The sequence below is a fragment of the Loxodonta africana genome, chromosome 22 (assembly GCF_030014295.1).
Source record: "Loxodonta africana isolate mLoxAfr1 chromosome 22, mLoxAfr1.hap2, whole genome shotgun sequence".
In the NCBI taxonomy this organism is placed as follows: domain Eukaryota; kingdom Metazoa; phylum Chordata; class Mammalia; order Proboscidea; family Elephantidae; genus Loxodonta; species Loxodonta africana.
Genome location: NC_087363.1, coordinates 65336500 through 65356393, shown reverse-complemented (window position 1 = coordinate 65356393; position 19894 = coordinate 65336500). Strand labels below are relative to the sequence as shown.

At 41.6% G+C, this 19894-nt stretch overlaps 1 protein-coding gene across 3 annotated transcripts in view; it reads right to left on the bottom strand.

The window, feature by feature from the left end:
• Positions 1 to 12900, bottom strand: part of NUB1 (negative regulator of ubiquitin like proteins 1) — a 37065-nt gene extending 24165 nt beyond the window's left edge. For 2 of the 3 annotated variants that reach the window (XM_064275056.1, XM_064275057.1), the window contains exons 1-5: positions 9949 to 10093; positions 8869 to 8986; positions 6669 to 6836; positions 4991 to 5049; positions 4000 to 4070 (exon numbers count right to left, since the gene is read on the bottom strand). In XM_064275056.1, the coding sequence (XP_064131126.1) occupies positions 4000 to 4070; positions 4991 to 5049; positions 6669 to 6836; positions 8869 to 8985 (415 nt within the window). In that variant the 5' untranslated portion in view covers position 8986; positions 9949 to 10093. Of the gene's footprint in view, positions 1 to 3999; positions 4071 to 4990; positions 5050 to 6668; positions 6837 to 8868; positions 8987 to 9948; positions 10094 to 12798 lie in introns of those variants that run through there. The other variant, XM_064275058.1, reaches the window with a different exon arrangement.
• Between the last annotated feature and the right edge of the window lie 6994 nt (positions 12901 to 19894).

Genomic DNA, 19894 nt, shown 5'->3' with positions numbered 1-19894 from the left:
GCAATGAACATAGGTGTGCATATGGCTTTTCTAGGTTTGAAGGATTAGGACAAAAGACTCATGGAACATCTCCTTCAACTGGCATAATGTAGTTTATAATGTTATGTTCTACCTCCTAGTTTGGTGAGTGGTGTCTGGGGTCTTCAAAGCTTATGAGCGGCCATCTAAGAGCCCACAATTGATCTCTAGTCATCTGGAGCAAAAGGGAAAGAAGGAAAACCAAAGACTCAAAGAAGAAACTAGTCTACTGGACAGTCTATACAAACTATGGCCTCATCTACCTTGAGAACAGAAGAATTAGATGGTACCCAGCTACTACTACCAACCATTCTAATCAGGGCCACAATGGATAGACCCTAATACAATGGGAGAAAAATGTGAAGCAGAACCTCAAATTCCTTAAGCAAACAAAAAAGTCAAACTTCCTGGATTGGTTATGACTGGAGGACTCCTTGAGACTATTGTCCTGAGACAGCCTTCAAATCTTGAATCAAAACTAACCTGAGGTCACCTTGTAGCTAAGTAACAGATAGGCTCACAAAATAATGAATATCACCCACAAGTACTGTGCTCCTTTACAAAAAATCACCTATATGAGACCAAACAGTCAACAAGCACTTTAAAACAAAGATAAGAATGTAAGGGAGCAGGTGTCATGGATTGAATTATGTCCCCCAAAGAAAGGTGTTTATCAATTTAGCTGGGTCCTGATTCCCAGTATTGCGTGGTTGTCCTCCATTTTGTGACTGCAATTTTATGTTAAAGAGCGTTAGGATGAGACTGTAACACCTTTACTGAGGTCACATCCCTGATCCAATGTAAAGAGAGTTTCCCTGGGGTGTGGTCTGCACCACCTTTTATCTCACAAGAGATAAAAGAAAGGGAAGCAAGCAGAGAGTTAGGGACCTCATACCACCAAGAATGCAGCATCGGGAGCAGAGCGCATCCTTTGGAAAAGGATACCAAGTGTGGGAAGAGATGCTCACACTAAAACCAAGAAAAAGCAACCAGAACAAGGTACCACTTCACTCCCATCAAACTGACAAAATTTAGAAAGCTGGATAAAAACAAGTGTTTGCCAGCCTCAGGAAACGGGAATTCTCACACGCTCTGGTGTGTACCACAACAGCCATCTGGAGAGCCTGGTCAGCCCTGGGGGTCTAGAAGGACCTAAGAACCCACTTTGGTATGTTTGATGCAGTGAGACACTGCCAGGAGCCTGCACAGGGCCAGCATCCCCGCACAGAGCACGTGTCTGAGGACAACCGTGTGGCCCTGCTTTGGAGGACTGCAGCCGCCAGCTGTCTCTCACTAGGAGAATGGAGAGGCAGTATGTGCTGAGTGTGTGCAGCAGCTGGACATGGGGACAGGGTACACACAGCAACAGGGACAGAGGATATAATGGGTTGAAGATGAGAGTGAGGTCTAGAGCACAATTTTTATAAATTAAAACATAAAACAACATGACGTATTTTATACGGAGACAAAGATATTCAAAAAGGCACAGTAAAACCTGCAAAAGCTGGAAGCTGTGTAAGGCAGAAACCTATCAGAGAGGGAAAACTCAAATATTGTCTACCAAAACGAGCGACAGAAAAGTGGTAAGACTGCACCCTGGAAAACCACAGCTGCCCCACTGAGTTCTGGCTCTCACAGTTTTCACTGCAGCGAACATAGTGAAGTGGGTGGTGATTTGCGGGGAGGGGAATGAGGGTGGACTCAGGAACAAGGGAGAAAAAAATAAAACAAGAGCGGTCACTGAACAACCGGATGGTGGCGGTGTGCTAGGAAAAAAAGACCGTGACTAACTCAGCTCTGCGCACCTACAGAAGCTACACAAACCAATGACACCACGACCCGGTGGGTTTTCAAAACTCCCCAGTTCAACCAGCCACCCAACCAACTGCTAAAACCTTACTAAGCACCACCTTCACACTGTGCTGGTCCTTAGGATATAATTATATTCTTCAGCTATTCAGTGGCTACGGTAGGAAACAGACACACAAAACAAAGACTAAGTGCATAAAACCAACATCACAAATGCAAGCCTAGATCCAATCAGTGCTGCTGGGACGAGGCCGGTTCAGAAAGGTGCCCTATGGTAGAAAAGCGATCCCAAAGGAGGTGCCGGGGAGCCGGCCGGGCTTACATTCCAGAGTCTGCAGTGGGATGGAGAGGAAAGAAGAGAGGGAGCATGGGGGAAGCAGTTCAGGTGCAGCAAAGGTGAAAGAGACAACGTGTGACAACGGTGGGCAGTCAAGTGCAGCTCCGCGTTGAGGCTCTGCGGGGACACAGCTAGAGACAAGGCAGGAAATGAGGGCCAGGGATAGGTTGTGAAGCTAAGAAATCTGAACTTGATTCTGCAGGCCACATGAAGCCACCGGAAACCCCTAAGACTAGTGCTTACCTGAACTAACATACTAACTAACTGGTCTCCCCAGACTCACTCACACGCCCTCCAAACCCCTTCCCCTCATGCAGTTAAAGTGATCTTTAAAACACAAACAGGACTGTCTGTCACTCCCCAGCATAAATGGCTTTCCATTGCTCTTGAAATACTCTAGTACTGAAGGAGCTTCATACACCTAGGTTTCTCAGCAGCACTACTGACATTTTCGGCAGGAATTGTAACTCTCTGTTGTAAGATGCTTAGGGGCATCCCTGGCCTCCACCCATTTGATGCAGCAGTACCCCCGCTTCAGCTGTGACAACCAAAAATGTCTCCAAACACCACCAAATGTCCCCTGGGGGGCAAATTGCCCCTGCCGGAGAACCAACGCTCCAGTCCTCCACGAGGTGGCCTCTGCCTGGCTCTCTGTTCTTAGAGCTACGCCCCTCTCCCTTTCTCACACAGCACACTGGACTTTTTTCACTTCCTGGAGTTCCTATTAGGGTGCTGTGATGAGGCACTCAGCCTGAAACACTCACCACTATGGCCATTCCTGCTCTCCACATTCACTTTAACTCTTCTCCCTTGGGAGAATCTCCCTGAAACCAATTTTACTCTCAGCAGACCCCAGGCTTGGAGTTTATAACACTTAATCAGACCTCAGCATCTTTCTCCCCAACGAGACTACACCAGGACATAGAACAGAAAAATTGTTTTCTGCTGTCATGGATTCAACGGTGTCCCCGAAAAATATCTGTCCACTTGGCTAGGTCATAATTCCCAGTATTGTATGATTGTCTGCCATTTTGTCAACTGATGTGATTTCCCTACGTGTTGTAAATCCTATCACTATGATGTAATGAGATGGACTAGCCACAGTTATGCTGATGAGATCTACTCTACGAGATCAGATACCGTCTTAAGCCAATCTCTTTTGAGATATAAAAAAGAACCAATGGAGGGGAGATGAGAGGGCAGAGGGGGCCAGAAGCTACTGGAATGGACACGAGGAGAGAGTGTGGAGGGATGAACAGTGCTATCCCATTAGAGGGAGAGCAATTAGGAGTGTATACCAAGGTGTATATACATTTTTGTATGAAAGACTGACCTGATTTGTAAACTTTCACTTAAAGCACAATAAAAATTAAAAAAAAAGAGAGAAACAGAGAGACAGGGGGACCTCATACCACCAAGAAAGCTGCGCCAAGAACGGAGCGCATTCTTTGGACCCAAGGTTCCTGTCCGGAGAAGCTCCTAGTGCAGGGGAAGATTAATGACACGGACCTTCCTCCAGAGCTCACACGGAAAGCCTTCCCCTGGAGCTGATGCCCTGAATTTGGACTTTTAGCCTACTAGACTGTGAAAGAATAAACTTCTGCTTGACAAAGCCATCCACTTGTGGCATTTCTGTTATAGAAACACTAGGATGACCAAGACATCTGCTTCACATTTTTATTTTAGTAAACTTCTAAAAAAATTGGTTTTGGATTATACACATAACGAGGTCACTAGAAATTTTGGAATAGAGGAACAATGAAAAAAAAGAATGCAAAGTCATTATTTCTACATTCACTTGATTTAAAAATTCTGCATACTTTGCCATGACATACCTAGTTGAAGCTGTTTCTTATTTATGACAATTTTGATGTAATTTTCTTGAAATCCAAAGGTTTCAGCTATTCTGTAAAATAAAACCAGTGAAAACTATGGGGAAACAAACTTGGTATTTATCATCCATTAAACAGATTTTAATCATGATAACTATTCTATACATTTTATTCAGAAACGCCCAAGTTTACAACTTCATGACGAAGCCAGCTTAGTAGATGATTACTCAAAACAGTGTAAGAGGGCAACTAATATCACAAAACAATATGTGTATTAATTGTTTAATAAGAAACTAGTTTGTCCTGTAAACCTTCATCTAAAGTACAGATAAAAAGAAAAAAGCAGTGTTAAGAGACCATGACATTTCTAAACTATCTGCTTACTACGTGTTTCCTCATGAAGTGGAGACCACGTGAGCAGAAGGGCCCTGGGTGATGTAAGGATAAATCCATCCCCTGTATCTTCTATAGGCTCCTTAGAGCCTGCTTCTTAAGCTGAAAACACTGACTGGTGAGCCTTGGAGGTGGACAAAACACTCACCATTTAAAAATATACAAGTAGGTGAAGTAAGTGACCAGATTTCAAAGTTAGGATCTCTACAGTGGGCTGTTATTTTTTCTTTTTATAAATGGGCCAACTGTTTGAAATCAGCTAGAACACTCTGCATTAACAACTACGATTCAATACCAGGCTGTCTCCTTTTTAAATCACCCACTCAAGTATTTAAATAAGATCAAGTATCTATTACGGGGTGGGCCCTGAGTTCTGACCAGATTTAAAGTTACATCAGGAAATAAAGAAGAATCTTCTAAGTCTTGAGTTCCCAGCCACTCTGCTCCTTAACTAAGTAACTGAACCTCAAACGCTCATTTTCCCTCCCAACAGATGGAAATAACAATACCTTCCCGACCTCTCTGTTAGGGTGGCCATGAGGACCAGGTGAGTAAACATGAAAATAGTCAAGACCTGCGGCCCAGAGCACTTGGCACTTACTTGGACCTCAGTTCCCTGCCAGTGACGTGCAATCGGGTCTCCAGCAAGCTCTTCCTGTCCTATTTAAAAGACAAAATAAAATGTACCTGATTTCAGACTTTCTTTTAGCTATCAGAGCCTGTGTCCACGAAATCAGAAAGATTAATACCAAAGGAGTAAGTACTTAGGTCAAGGAACATAACCATGTGTGCCTAGAGGAGGAAGCCTCCTGAACGTCACTCCTTTGCTGTCCTGAACTGGTGACCAGAGCATCCTCAGGGGAGCACCAACGTGGCAACGTCAGAAAAACCACACAATACCCAGTGGGCATTCGGTCTCTGGTGGGAAGTTACATTCTGTCCCATGGCCATCTTTATTCAAGCTCAACCAACGGACCTGGCCTAAGCTATATAGGACTTGGCCTGCCACCTCCAACAACAAGGCCACCTCGATGAGCAGAAGACACTTCACCTCACCGTACAGTGAGGTTATGACAAGAGGGAGCAAGGAGCCATGTTTTTGGGACCTCTTCATTCTCCACTGGCCAGGCTTAAAATGAAAACCTAGAATCACTAGCAACACCTATGAGGCTAACCAAATCTACTCAGCCTTCTGATTGGTAGTTTGGTTTCCCGAATACTTGACACTAGCGAAGGAGAGTTCTAAGTTTATCACCTTTAAATTCATAAAGTGGCAGGCTGAGATACATTCTTTTCTTTTTCTCATAAAGCTCTTTATTTCCCCTAGAATTTTTTAACTGCTTATTGAGACATTAATTTACATACCATAAGTTCACCTGTTTGAAGTGTGTGATTCAACAGTTTCTAAACATTCACGGTTATACAACTATCACCATAATCCAATTTCAGAATATTTTCATACAAAATCATAAATATGTGGTCTTTTGTGACCGGCTTTTTTCACTTAACATAATGTTACAGCACGAATCCGAGCTTCATTCTTTTTCACTGCTTACCAGTTTTCCACTATATAGACATCTAACGTTTTATTTATCCACTCATCAGCTGATGGGACATTTGGGTTGTTTCCACTTTTTGGCTGTTGTGACTAATGCTGCTATGAACATCTCTGTTTCAGTTTTTTGTGTGGACACAGTTTTCCTTTCTCTTGCAGCAGAAATGCTACTCCTGCGGTGACCCTGAGACATACAGACTTTTATTTCTTTTAAGAATAATTAGCAGTGATCGGTCCTGAAATGCCAGCCACTCTGGTGCCCAGACTCAGTAACATTTCTGGACATGAACTACTGAAGACCTGGCGCTGCCGTAAAGGGGCCCCGCCCAGTACCTCAACCCTGCTGGAGCACTAAGCTTACCCCTGTGACCTCCATCCGAATAGAAAAAAGGATGAATGCCTTTGTGATGTGTTATACCACGAGAGCTTTAGAACACTGAAGGACCTTACTCCCCATTATTTCTAAGCTTTTCCTTGAACTATAGAAAAGATGAGAACGTGAATATAGCTTCACGAAACTGTGGAGGTCTCAAGAGGAAGAAATCTACCTTGTAAGCGTCCTAGTTTAAGAGTTCCTAAAAGTAACTTTTAAGTCAATCAATGTTCAACATGTAAAATAACTTAAAAGAATTATAAATTTGGATGGCAGTTTTTTAAAAAATGACGATTTATTCGATCACTTCATTAAATGACGTACATACGTAAATTTGGAGAAATTACTTACTTTTCTTAGTCTTGGAGGTAAAAATACCTCGATTGTAGCAATTCCTGTTGTTTTGTAATTTTCATTTCCTGTTCCACGTTCAATTGCTTTCTGCCGTATTTCTTCTATTATTTTTTCTACCTCATTTTCACAACATTCTAGTTTGTCAGAGTATTTCTTAGCAAGGTCCTATCAAAAAAACCAGAAAATGCAGATCGGTAGAGAACCAACTCAAAAAAAGAAAAGCCAAACACAGACCAGCACATGCAGAACTCGAAGGCAATAAACTCTGCTGAGGGGCAGTCACCCCTGTTGTAGTGAAACCCAGTCTTTAGGTTGACCTCATGCAAGGTGTGGAGAATTTAGAGATGATCCAGGGAAAAATGAAAACAAATAAAAGCTAAAAAAAAACAGGCCCAACAGGAAAAGTGAAAATAATACTGGGATTATTCCGGGGAAAAGAAGAGCAGGCTAAGACTTAAAAAAAAAAAAAGATGACTACAAATATATACATATAAAAAAAAAATTTTTTTAAGAAATAGTGAACTCCAAACAATCAACAAGTACTTTAAAACAAAGATGAGAATGTGAGGGAGCAGGGAAACCAGGAGAACAGAAATACTGAGAATGTTCACACGTTGTGACGAACGTCATCAAAGTCACTGAACAGTGTGTATAGAAATTGTTGAATGGAAACCGAAACTGCTGGGTAAACCTTCACCGAAAACACAATAAAATATTATTTTTTTTTTAAAAAAAAAGAAACAGTTAACTGTTCACCTCCACTGAAGGAAAATAAGGGAAGAAATGGAGAAAACGTTCTAACTAAAGTGAGAACAAGTCCGGTTAGATTTAAATACCACTCTTAAAATTCTGAGTCACTTGTACTGGTTGTGAAATCATTTGCCAGGGAGAACTTTAGGTTTGGGAAAAAGAATTTGGAAGATTTAAGGGGCCTCAAAAATGAACCTGAACCAGTTATTACTTAAAGTGAAGTCATTATGTTCCCTCCCAAAGAAGCTTTGCATTTGGGGTTTAAAGGCTCATAGAGGCATCACACTCCATAAAACAGTAACAGCTGAAAGACACTCAAGTCCCAGGTTTTGTCCAGATTTCTAATAAGGATACTATGCAGCAAAGACTTATGATAGGGAGGGATGTTCGTGATATCTATAAAGCTACATAACAGGAGGAGAGTATTGTATTTTAAAAATAACATAAACCCCTTTGTAATACACATATATTTTAATATTCACATAGGAAAACCATGAAACAATATACCACTAATGATGATATGTTTAATTATTTTTTAAATGTATTATTTAAATTTTTAATTATATACATACATTTTTAAACCCAAGAGTATATATTATTTTTAGCACCAGAAAACACCTAAGACTTTTTTTAACTTCCTGTAATTCTCTGGAAAATCTAAATTTCTTAGTTTCTGAGTCAAGATTATAACAAGCAAATTCAGAAGCAAGGTCACCGGTGGGTTGCAAAAATTAAAAGTGAGACCTATCAGGGACAGAAGAGACAACTCTAAGTCATCTTCTGAGTGCATCACTGTGTCACAGTGCAGGCCACTCTGCTGCCCTCACGATAACCCCCTCCTCATATTCAGGATTCTCCAACTGAAAAAGCAGATGAGTACATGATAGGATTTTCTCATATAACAGGGTTCTATCAAAAATGATTACTGCTTCCCTGCTTTGAAAAGCAGGCAAATGTCAGCTTCTAGAAATTTCACTCATGTAAAATAAAGCCATCTCTGATGACGCCATCGAAAATTTGAGGCCTAACTTCTAGAAAAATATGTTTTGGGAAAATGAACACTGACAGCCATAGTGTAAAAAAGTGAGGGGGGGAGAATCGTTTTACAGACCAAGACGGCAAGGAGAATTGAGAATCAACCAAGATACTATTACCCTAAAAACATAACCAATAACTTCCACTGGAACGGCTGAGCTGTCCAGGCAAAATTAGTTTCTAGATTAACACACCTGAGAAATTAGATGACAATGTCATCTAAACAAAATCTTATTAAACAAAAATAAGCTTGTAAACTCCTAGTCAAAGTAGGTACTTGCTTGTCACTGATGCTTCTGGTTATGCCAAAAGTTTATATGGCTGTGCCTGACAATTTCCGGAGATTTCAGAACCTGATTTACCAAGGAGATTTATACCACTGGTAGTTATTTATGTCTTAGAAGAAAAATACCTTCAATGCCAAGCCAACTTCTTTATTTTCATTTGTATACGGAGGTTTCCAAAGTTGGATTCGGTCTTCCCTTAAAAACTGGGTTAATTTTGCTTGAAGATATTTCTTTTGTGCCATCCTTGAAAGCAAAACAATATAACAATAAAATTCCACAGCACATTTCAAACTGTTTTATAACCGACCTAATATGTTGAGGTGTTTTGTAAGACAAGCAGACGTCCTTCCCATTCCTCCCTCTGCAGTTTAAACTCAATTACCCAGTACCATTGAGTCAATTCTGACTCACAGTGGCCCTGCAGAACAGAATACAACTGCCCTATAGGGTCTCCAAGGCTGTAGTCTTTATGGAAGCAGACCGCCACATCTTTCTCCCCTGGAGCAGCTGCCGGATTTGAACTTTCAGTTCTTCAGTTAACAGCCAAGCGCTTTGCTGCTGCACCACCAGGGCCTCCTTTAATCTAAATTACTAAGGTTTTAACCAGCCCCAAACTTCTCTTTAAAAATATAAACATGTGGTAGATAAGAACTACTTTAGGTGAAGGGAAAGACAACACACAATACAGGGGAGGTCAGCACAACTGGACTAAACCAAAAGCAAAAAATTTCCTGAATAAACTGAATGCTTCGAAGGCCAGTATAGCAGGGGCAGGGGTTTGGGGACCATGAATTCAGGGGACATCTAAGTCAACTGGCATAATAAAATCTATTAAGAGAACATTCTGCATCCCACTTTAAAGAGTGGCGTCTGCAGTCTTAAACACTAGCAAGCAGCCATCTAAGATGCATCAATTGGTCTCAACCCACCTGGATCAAAGGAGAATGAAGAACACCAAGGACGCAAGGTAATTACGAGCCCAAGAGACAAAAAGGGCCACATGAACCAAAGACTACATCAGCCTGAGACCAGAAGAACTAGATGGTGCCCAGCTACAACCGATGACTGCCCTGACAGAGAACACAACAGAGAACCCCTGAGGGAGCAGGAGAGCAGTGGGATGCAGACCCCAAATTCTCATAAAAAGACCAGACTTAATGCTCTGACTGAGACAAGAAGGACCCCGGTGGTCATGGCCCCCAGACCTTCTGTTGGCCCAGGACAGGAACCATTCCCGAAGCCAACTCTTCAGACATGGATTGGACTGGACAATGGGTTGGAGAGGGATGCTGGTGAGGAGTGAGCTTCTTGGATCAGGTGGGCACTTGAGACTATGTTGGCATCTCCTGCCTGGAGGGGAGATGAGAGGGTGGAGGCGGTTAGAAGCTAGAGAAATGGACATGAAAAGAGAGTGGAGGGAGAGAGCGGGCTGTCTCATTAGGGGGAGAGTAATTGCGAGGGTGTAGCAAGGTGTATATACGTTTTTATGTGAGAGACTGACTTGATTTGTAAACTTTCACTTAAAGCACAATAAAAATTATAAAAAATACAAACACACACACAGATGTACTATTTCAAAATTACTAATATGCAGCAAGGTTTACTACACTTTTCTATTTCTTAATATATTATTCTCCTAGGAGAAAAATGAAACTTAACTATTAAGCATTATATCATACGATGACTTGTGACAATGAACTTTTATAAGCAAATCAACACAGAGCTTGTACATTCTTTTATAATTTAATACAAAACAATAGGTCAACCACTCTGGTAGTTAAAGAAAAGCTATCTTGAACCGTGAACTACCAACAGTAAATATTCTCTATACTGAATTTTTTAATTAAAAAAGTTTTATAACACTAGCAAAATTTTTCATAATATTTTGTGGTAACAGCACACTAAACACATAAGCTATTCAGTTACAACACTTTTTGGGTCATCATTTTACAGCCAAGAAAACTGAGGTCCTAGGTTTGGAAAATGACTTGGCCAAGGTCACAGCATTAGGCAGAGTCATAACCAGCTCTGGAACCTCTGCCTACGATACTGGACTCTGCATTTTGAAAGGCAACCGCCTGCTGCTTTTCTGTTCTCTGTTGGTAATGCCACTCTCCTGAAAAGCCACAGCCCACAGTGGAAGTGTCCATTCATCTCACTCTAAAGCAGCCATTCAGTGGTGTGGGTGAGGCTGCTAATGAGGAGACATCTGACAAGCGTGTCCCGTGGCACAGTGGTTAAGAGATACAGCTACTGATCAAAAGGTTGCCAGTTCAAATCCACCAGCTGCTCCTTGGAAACCCCATGGGGCAGTTCTACCCTGTCCTATAGATTCACTATGAGTTGCAATCGACTTGACGCAACGGGTTTCAAGATCAGACAAGCAGTAAGAAAAGTGAAAAGTTACTAGCTCCTGGCTGAGAGGAAGAGAGAATGGGGTTATTGCCTAAGGGGCACTGAGTTTCAGTTTGTGGCGATGAAAAATTTCGGAAATACATTGATGATGGCTGCACAACATGGTGAATGTAATGAATGTCACCGAAATGGACATTTAAGAATGGTTAAAATGGGAAACTTTTTGTCATCTATGTTATTACAATAAAATGATTTTTTTCTTTAATTATAAGTAACTTTCTTTTTTCCATTGAAGGTCACTATATTCCACACCCTCAAAACCCAATTCACCTGATTTTTAAATCAGGTCTAGTAACTTAAACGTATGTAATAAACAAATTTTTTTTTAAGAAAATCAAAACCTATTTTATGTCAGTTTGGGGGTGAGAAATACGGTCATCAGGATAGGCAGGCGCAAAGGGAAGAAGGAATAAACACAGCCAAGGAAGGTGTGTGCATCCTGTATGACCCATGAAAGAACCCCAGGTTTTCAAGCACTAACACACCTTTTCGCACAGAAAAGCCCAGCAGTACTTAGGCACCTCGCCTTGTCAAGTGCAAACCCCTCGACCACTACACAGTTATACTCCTGACCCCTAAATCTTCAGATTCTGAATAAAATATCACAGCAACCCCAGTGAGGGGAATAACCTCATGGGCTTCTCCGTGGAGCCAGGCCATGTGAAGGTGAACGCACAGCCCTCCCAGACCCCATCCAGGCCACCACCTGGCCAGAGGGCAAACGGGCTTCACAAACCCAGCTGGTCCACACACGCGGCGCAAAGCAACAACTCAGGGTCTACGCTGCGCGAGACCTTTGTAAAAAAATTACTCCACTCTCTGAAACTTACAAAACCTCAGTTACAGATAACAGAGAGAGCCACGACATAAATTGTAAATAAACGAAAAAGGAACACAATTTAATAGGTCGGTTTTCCACGTTAAGTGGATAACCGAGAAAGCCGGTTTCAGGCCTGCGTACAAAATTCAACCAAAAAAGCTGACACATTAACTGCCCCGAAGTGAAAGTGAAACGTTTAAACCACTCCTTTGAAAGTTTCTTCCACTTTCCTAGGAACTGATCGAGGCTACCTTTATCCAAAGCTTTTCAATTGTATCCAATTTTCTTCTTACCTTTTAAGAGGAGTCCTGAAAGATAATTGTACTGGAAAAGAACAGAAAAGGAAGGAGAAATACAGACTCAGATGGTCAAGGTTTGAAAAAATTCACTATTTATTCATTAAACAGCCAAGAATCTCTGGCTTTGATTGCAAATAAATCCCAAAAGTCATATCTGGAATAATACCGCTACGATTCAAGCTTTCTGCTTGTCTCGTTCCATAAAACCAAAAAACCCCAAACCCGTCGCGGCGGAGTCGGCTCCGAGTCCTAGGTCCCCGAGGGCCAGAGCCGAGCTGCCCCGCAGGGTTTCCAGGCTGCGAGCCTCACGAAGCGGACCGCCACGTCCTTCGCCCGCGACACGCACACACGCCGCGCAAATACACTCATTTCTCTTTCTCCAAAAGGCAACACAACTGAATTTGTTTTAATGCCCCCGCCGCCGCCCCATCCCGCCCAGACCCGGCCGGCCCGCCGCCGCCGCCACAGCCGGCGAGGCTCGGGGACGCGGGGCCGGGAGCCCGCCTGCCCGCCGCCCTCACCTGCGCCACCGCCGCGCCCGCCGCCCGCCGAGTGCCCGGATGCGGCCCGGCCGTTCGTTTTCATTCCGGGTGAGACCGGCCCCGCCGCGCCGCCCGCGCGCCGTCCGGAAGGCCGCCGAGGCGGGGGGCGGAGCTCGGGCCTGGGCCTGGGCCTGCCGCCTGGGCCGCCGGGCCTGGCCTCTCCAACAGCTTTAGGAGAGAACGGGGTACGCCGCAAGGAGAGCCGTCTCCCCCGGAGTGGGGCCGGGACCCCACGGCCCGTGCGCCCTCAGGGTGGGATTAAGAGCTTCCCCCCAACTGGCCGCCCCAGCGTTTGCCAGGCTAAACGCCCTACCTACGTACCCATCGCCGTGATTAGCGACGGTGTCTGCTGAGAGCTGCCTGCTTCCAAAGCGCTCCGCACCCACAGCTCCCAGTTTCTCCCACAGGCCCCAAGACCCCAGGTGCTGGGCAGCTGATCTTCCCAGACAGCTCCTGTAAATATCTGGCACCCCAAATGCAGACTGACTGGAGCCAGGAAGCCCCTGAATTCATCCACTGATGAGGCCACTTCTCACCCTAAAAAGAGACCCACAGAGGGAAGAGTTACCCTATGGGAGCATAAACCCACACTGCTCCCTGACCCTACCATCCCACTGTCCCCTCCATCAGAAAGCACACATTGGCCTTGGTACGTAAGTGGAATTTTATACACATTGTTCCGCCACCTTTTTTTCTCATTTAATTACATAGTCTGCTTTCCATCTTTGTATGTCACTACGTATAGATTTTCCTGATTCTAATAAATGAATAGCATAACACGTATTTAGTTATGTCTCTGTTGATTAACAGTCTATTCGTAATTATTAGCTATTACAAACAATGCTGTAAAGATACGCATGTATCATTGCAAGTACAGGTATTTCTCAGAATAGATTCCCAGAAATGGAAAAACTACTGCCAAATTGCTTCCCAAAAAGCTGTACGGATTTACGACCCATACACTGTGTACAAAGAGCCCATCTCCCTACAACTTCATCACAACTGGACATTATTGAACTTTTTCCCAATCAAAGAACTATCAAAATTTTTACCTATCTGATGGGAAGGAAAAATGACATTCCATTAATTTGAATTACCTTTTCCTTATCATTAGTGAAGCTGACCATCTCTCCATGTTTGTTTTGTTTTGGCTATTTGCATTCGTTTTCCTTTTACTCACAGCTACATGTTTCCTATCATTTACCTTTGTTGATGTGTTTCACCATGCTGGAGTTTACATAGTGAACACTACCAGTCTTCTCCGTTGTGGCTTCTGGTTTTTGCATTTTGGTTACAAAAGCCTATGCTAAAAAAAAAAAAAAAAAAATGCTACCCCAGGATTATTAAAATATTCTCCTATATTTCCATTATCATGTACTTTCTACTAATATTCTATATTTTGTTTCTATAAAATTATAGTTTGATGTTTGATGTTTTATGTTTCTAACTTTAATCTTGTCTGTGTAAAATTTTTTTAATATACAAGAGGATCATTTTGTTCATGTAAAGGACTCTATATAGTATGGAATAATTTTTTTAATTAAAAATAGGTATTTTACAGTTAATGGGCCTAATAGTGTGTTTAGTGCTTCTGTGCTACCTCCTACGTGTTGCATAGTACCCAGGGACTTAAAAGCTTGCAAGTATCCATCCAAGTCACAGCAATTGGTTTCTATTCACCTGGAGCAACAGAGGAAGAAAGAGAGTCAGGGATAGGAGGAGGATATGGAATGTGTGGCTAATTGCTTCCATGAAGGATTGCCTCCTTTGCCATGAGACCAGAAGGACTGGATGGTAAGAGTCTGTAGATGAATCCTGATCAAAAGGGGAAAGATGCAGAACGGAATTTCCAATTTTCATGGACTCCAGTCTTTTTGAAGCCCCACAGGGCTAGATGACCCCCTGAAACTATCGCCCTGGGATACTCTAAACCAAACGTATTCACTGAACTCTTCTTAAAACCAGGTAATAAAAAAAGTTTACCTTAACTAGTAAAATACGCCTGCCTTTAGCATTATGCTCTCTTAAGAGCTATCTCTATGGGATCAAGTGACAGCAGCAACTTGAAAGATTAGATTGGAATCTTAGGGAGCAGTCAGTTTATGTGAATGAGGGATGAACAACTCAGAAAAGGAGGGTGAGAAAGGCGGCACAGAAGAACGTAACCAACGTCATCCAGTTGGACATGTAGGAACAGTTGAATTGGTGTATGTTTTGCTGTGTGTATTAACTCGACGGCAGCGGGTTTTTTTTTTTTAATTAACAACAAAATAAAAATTTTTTAAATTAGATATTTTATTTCAAGATTTTCTTACCCACAAACCTGAATATTCCTGACCCAAAATTGATCTTGCCTAAGGCTTCCCTGGCCTGTTTTTTATTTTTCTCCACCAAAAGTTGTTAATCAACTTTGCAGCATGGCTACACTTGTTTGTTTTCCTGCTTGCAGAGAACGGTAATAAAACTGTTACCTTGTGATTCAATGAAAAAGACTTGGGACCTCTTTAAATTTGGAGAGGTCTAATTTTTTTAATATAGGGTCGCTATGAGTCGGAATCCACTCAATGGCAATGGGTTCTACTGGCTACAGGGAAAACCTGGTGGTGTAGTGGTTAATAGCTACATCTGCTAACCAAGAGGTCGGCAGTTCAGATCTACCAGGCGCCCCTTGGAAGCTGTATGGGGCAGTTCTGCTCTACCCTCCAGGGTGGCTATGAGTCAGAATCAACTTGAGGCAATGAGTTTGTTTTGTTTTGTTTCATGGCTACAGGTGGATGGAGGGCTAAATCTTTAGGAGTTAACTTTTTAGTGCTGAGTAAACCATTAAGTACTTCATCACCGTGGAAACTTGTATTCATTAAACAAAAATCATTGAAGTCTCCATGAATTCTCCATTCTCTGGAAGTGGTTTCCTCTTGTACGAAATAAACATTGCCCCAATTGGTAGATTATTTCTTAAATCACAGAGCAGTCAAATATTGTTTTCTTTTGAATTAACACAAGATTTTATTTTTTAAAAATACTTCAGTTTTTTTAATAGAATATCTGTTTTTTTATTTTAAGCTGAACGGAAAATAAGTAAGCATACAGATTACTTAATTAAGTGGTAAAATTTGGATGTTAGGTATCGTAGAGTCAGGATATCAAGTTTGACTTGGGCATCCGGTGACTCTTACAGTTAATTCCTGCAGGCCGCGGTGAGGCAGGCAGTGCGGCAGGATCAAGACCCCCATCAGCAAAGAGTTTTGCACCATCAGGTACTTGCTAAAGGCCACCATGGTACCATCTGTGCAAGCAAGCCAGGGAAGGGGACATGGCAGTGGCTACCTTCGTGGAGGAAGCATAGGGAGACTCTGTAGTTACCTAAGTTTTTAAATAATACTGAATTTATCATAGGTGAAATTTTTTGAATATAGATTCTCTTAAGCCTGTAAGTTCAACTTACAAATTTTGACATTCTATTTATAAATCTAGACTTTTTGTATAAAAATAATTTCTTGTAACCATTCCTTGATTAAAGTTTAATTAACCTAAGTTGAATAAACTCCCTTAAATTATATGTGCTCATTACAAACTTAGTTCATTACATTCCCTTAACATTTAACTCAAGAATGTTTTACTGGCTCATGAATAAATAAAGCAATGGAGAAAAACAAAGTCCAGAAAGGGGTTCTAATACTCACAAGATGTTCAGTATACGACAAGGACGGCATCTCAAATCTATGTAGAAGATAGTCTGTTCAATAAATAGCATTGGGACCACTGGATTACTACCTGGAAGTAAAAATTAAGCTTGATCCATACCTCACACAGTACACCACGGTGAATTCTAAATGGATCAAAGATTATGACATAGAAAATGAAACCAGAAAAGTTCCAGAAAAAAAGTGAGAGAGAAGGAAGCCTTTCTCAGCTAAGACAATATTCAGAAGCCATAAAACAAGCAAACTAAAAATAGATAAATTGTACTACATTTTTTAAGATCTGCATTTAAAAATCATAAGCAAATTTTTTTTTTAAATCATAAGCAAAGGCAAAAAGCAAGCAGCAAAATGGGAGAAAATATTATCAATTCACATTTAAGTCAAATTTCTTTAACATAAAAAGAGCTCTTACAATTCAAAAGGAAGACCAAAATAGAAAAATAGTCAAAGACTATAAAAATATGGTTAACTAGAAAAGAAATATAAATTGTTCATGAATATATGAAAAATTGCCTAATCTCATTTATAATGAAATAAATACAAATTGAAACTAGACCAAGATATTGCTTTTTACCTATCATAGTAGAAAAATTGGTAATACACTGTGATGGCAAAGCTGTGAGGAAATAGGCACTCTCATACATTACTTCAAAAAACCAAAACCAAACCCAGTGCCATCGAGTCGATTCCGACTCATAGCGACCCTATAGGACAGAGTAGAACCACCCCATAGAGTTTCCAAGAAGCACCTGGCGGATTCTAACTGCCGACCTCTTGGTTAGCAGCCATAGTACTTAACCACTATGCCACCAGGGTTCCTTTACGGAGTGTTAAATTGGTATAATTCCTAGGAGAACAATGTGGCAGTATCTGGCAGAATTACAATGCGTATTCTCTTTCACCCGATAATTCAACTTTTTTTACTCTTGTTATATTTTATTGTTACCCTATTGCATTGACCTGCCTCCTTTCTGTTATCTCTAACACTGAAATTTAGTGGCTTCTTTGAATTTCTTGAGGTGACGAATTCTCCCTAATTTGCGCTTGCGTTTTTGTTGCTATGGGTTTTGTGGTTAGAAAGAATCGAGGAAGCTCTGCATAACAGTGCCAGAGTAAAATCAGAAAATCCTTAAACATCCCTGCATGACAGTGAAATTTAATGCTGAACTTTAGCAATTCTTACTAGCCAAGTCAAAGTAGCGGGTGGCTTTGGCAAGTCTTTTATTTATAGCTTCTTTAATTAGAGCAGTATAAGTACATTGAGTTAAGTTGTGTGGTAAGCTAATTTTTTATAGATGAGGAATGAATTTTAAAAAGAAAAGTTCATTCTCTCCTTTCCTATTTTTAAACGGGAATTTCTGGGGAGTGGTTATAAACTGGAATTTGGGGGGAATTTGAATGATGACTCACACTTTCAGTCTAATTAGTTTTACTAATAACCCTATTTGGAGACATAGTCACTTTATTCTGTTTCACATCACGTTGCCAATAATAGCAGGTGAAGGAATTAGAAAGAAGTTTTGAAATGATTAGGTAAGGGGTTATTCTGATTCTCAGAAAATGTGAGTGGAAGACTGAATCTCAAGGAAAGGGCACGAGCTGTCATTGCCATAGTGACTATCAGGAAGAGCTCAACATGCTCATTTGTGACTCAGGATAGTTCTGAAAACATCTAGTCCTCAAATTACATGCCCTGGTTTTGAATCTCTTACATATACTGGTCCCAAACTTTTAACTGTTACCTCAGTTCATCTGTCTCCAGTAGTTGGGTGAGAGATGTACTAACTGAAAAGATAAAGTAATAAGGACAAAGATGATAGAAGTAAATTAACCATGGTATTAGTACTTTTGAATTAAGTTCAGGAAAATCCATGTTTTATTGTTTAACCCATTTTTAACATGAAATATTATCTTGTCTTTGGCTTTCAGCAATCCTACTGTTATGTGCTAAGTGTTGTTGATTTTGTATGTTGTCATGGATTGAATCGTGTCCCCCAAAAATATCTGTCAACTTGGCTAGACCATGATTCCCAGTATTTGTCATCTGATGTGATTTTCCTATGTGTTCTAAATCCTATCTCTGTGATATTAATGAGGTGGGATTAGCGGCAGTTATGTTAATGAGGCAAGACTCAATCTACAAAATTAGGTTGTATCCTGAGTCAACTCGCAGTTGTATAATGTGATCACTTCCCTGTTGAGATTCGATATGTGATCACCCCCATGATGGGATCTGCTGTGAGTAACCAGTCAGTTGAAAGGGAGTTTCCTTGGGCATATGTGGCCTGCACCGAATATAAGTGGACATTCTGTCAAGGCTCGAGGGCTTTTACTCGCTCTGGGTCCTGCAGCTCTGTTCGTCTGACCTCTGGTTCCTGGGACTTGAGCTAGCAGCTTACCTGCTGTCCTGCCTGCCGATCTCAGGATTCATTGATCTTCGCAGCCTGTGAGCAACAGCCCTGCCCTCTGACCTGCTGATCTTGGGTTCGCCAGCCCTTGTGGCTGTGTGAATCAGGAAAAGCCTCTATCCTGACCCACAGTCTTGGGACTTGGGGTCTGTCTTAGTCACTTAGTGCTGCTGTAACAGAAATACCACAAGTGGATGGCTTTAACAAAAAGAAGTTTATTCTCTCACAGTCTAGTAGACTACGAGTCCAAATTCAGGCCGTCAGCTCCAGGGGAAGGCTTTCTCTGTTGGCTTTGGAGGAAGGTCCCTCTCATCAATCTTCCCTTGGCCTAGGAGCCTCTCCTCGCAGCAACCTCAGGTCCAAAGGACACGCTGTGCTCCCGGCACTGCCTTCTTGGTGGCATGAGGTTCCCGTGTCACTCTGCTCACTTCCGTCTTTTATATCTCAAAAGAGATTGGCTTAAGACACTATTTAATCTTGTAAATCTCATCAATATAACTGCCACTAATCCATGTCGTTACATCATACTGATAGGATTTACAACACAGGGAAATCACATAAGATGACAAAATCATGACCTAGACAAGCTGACAGATATTTTGGGGGGACACAATTCAATCCGTGATAAGGGTCCCTGCACCGAGAAGCTCTTAGACCAGGGGAAGATTGGTTACAAGGACCTTCCCCCAGAGCCAACGGAGAGAGAAAGCCCTCCCCTGGAGCCAGCATCCTGAATTTGGACCTCTAGCCTCCTAGACTGTGAAGAAGAAACTTCTCTTTGTTGAAGCCATACACTTGTAGTATTTTTGTTATAGAAGCAGTAGATAACTAAGACATATTTATTCTACTTAGAAGTCATAGAGCTTTAATCTGTGATTTGGTGTCTTTCATCCATTTTGGAAAACTCTTGACTATTTTCTCTTTAAATACTGTTTCTGCCCCACTGCGAAGCTAATTACATGT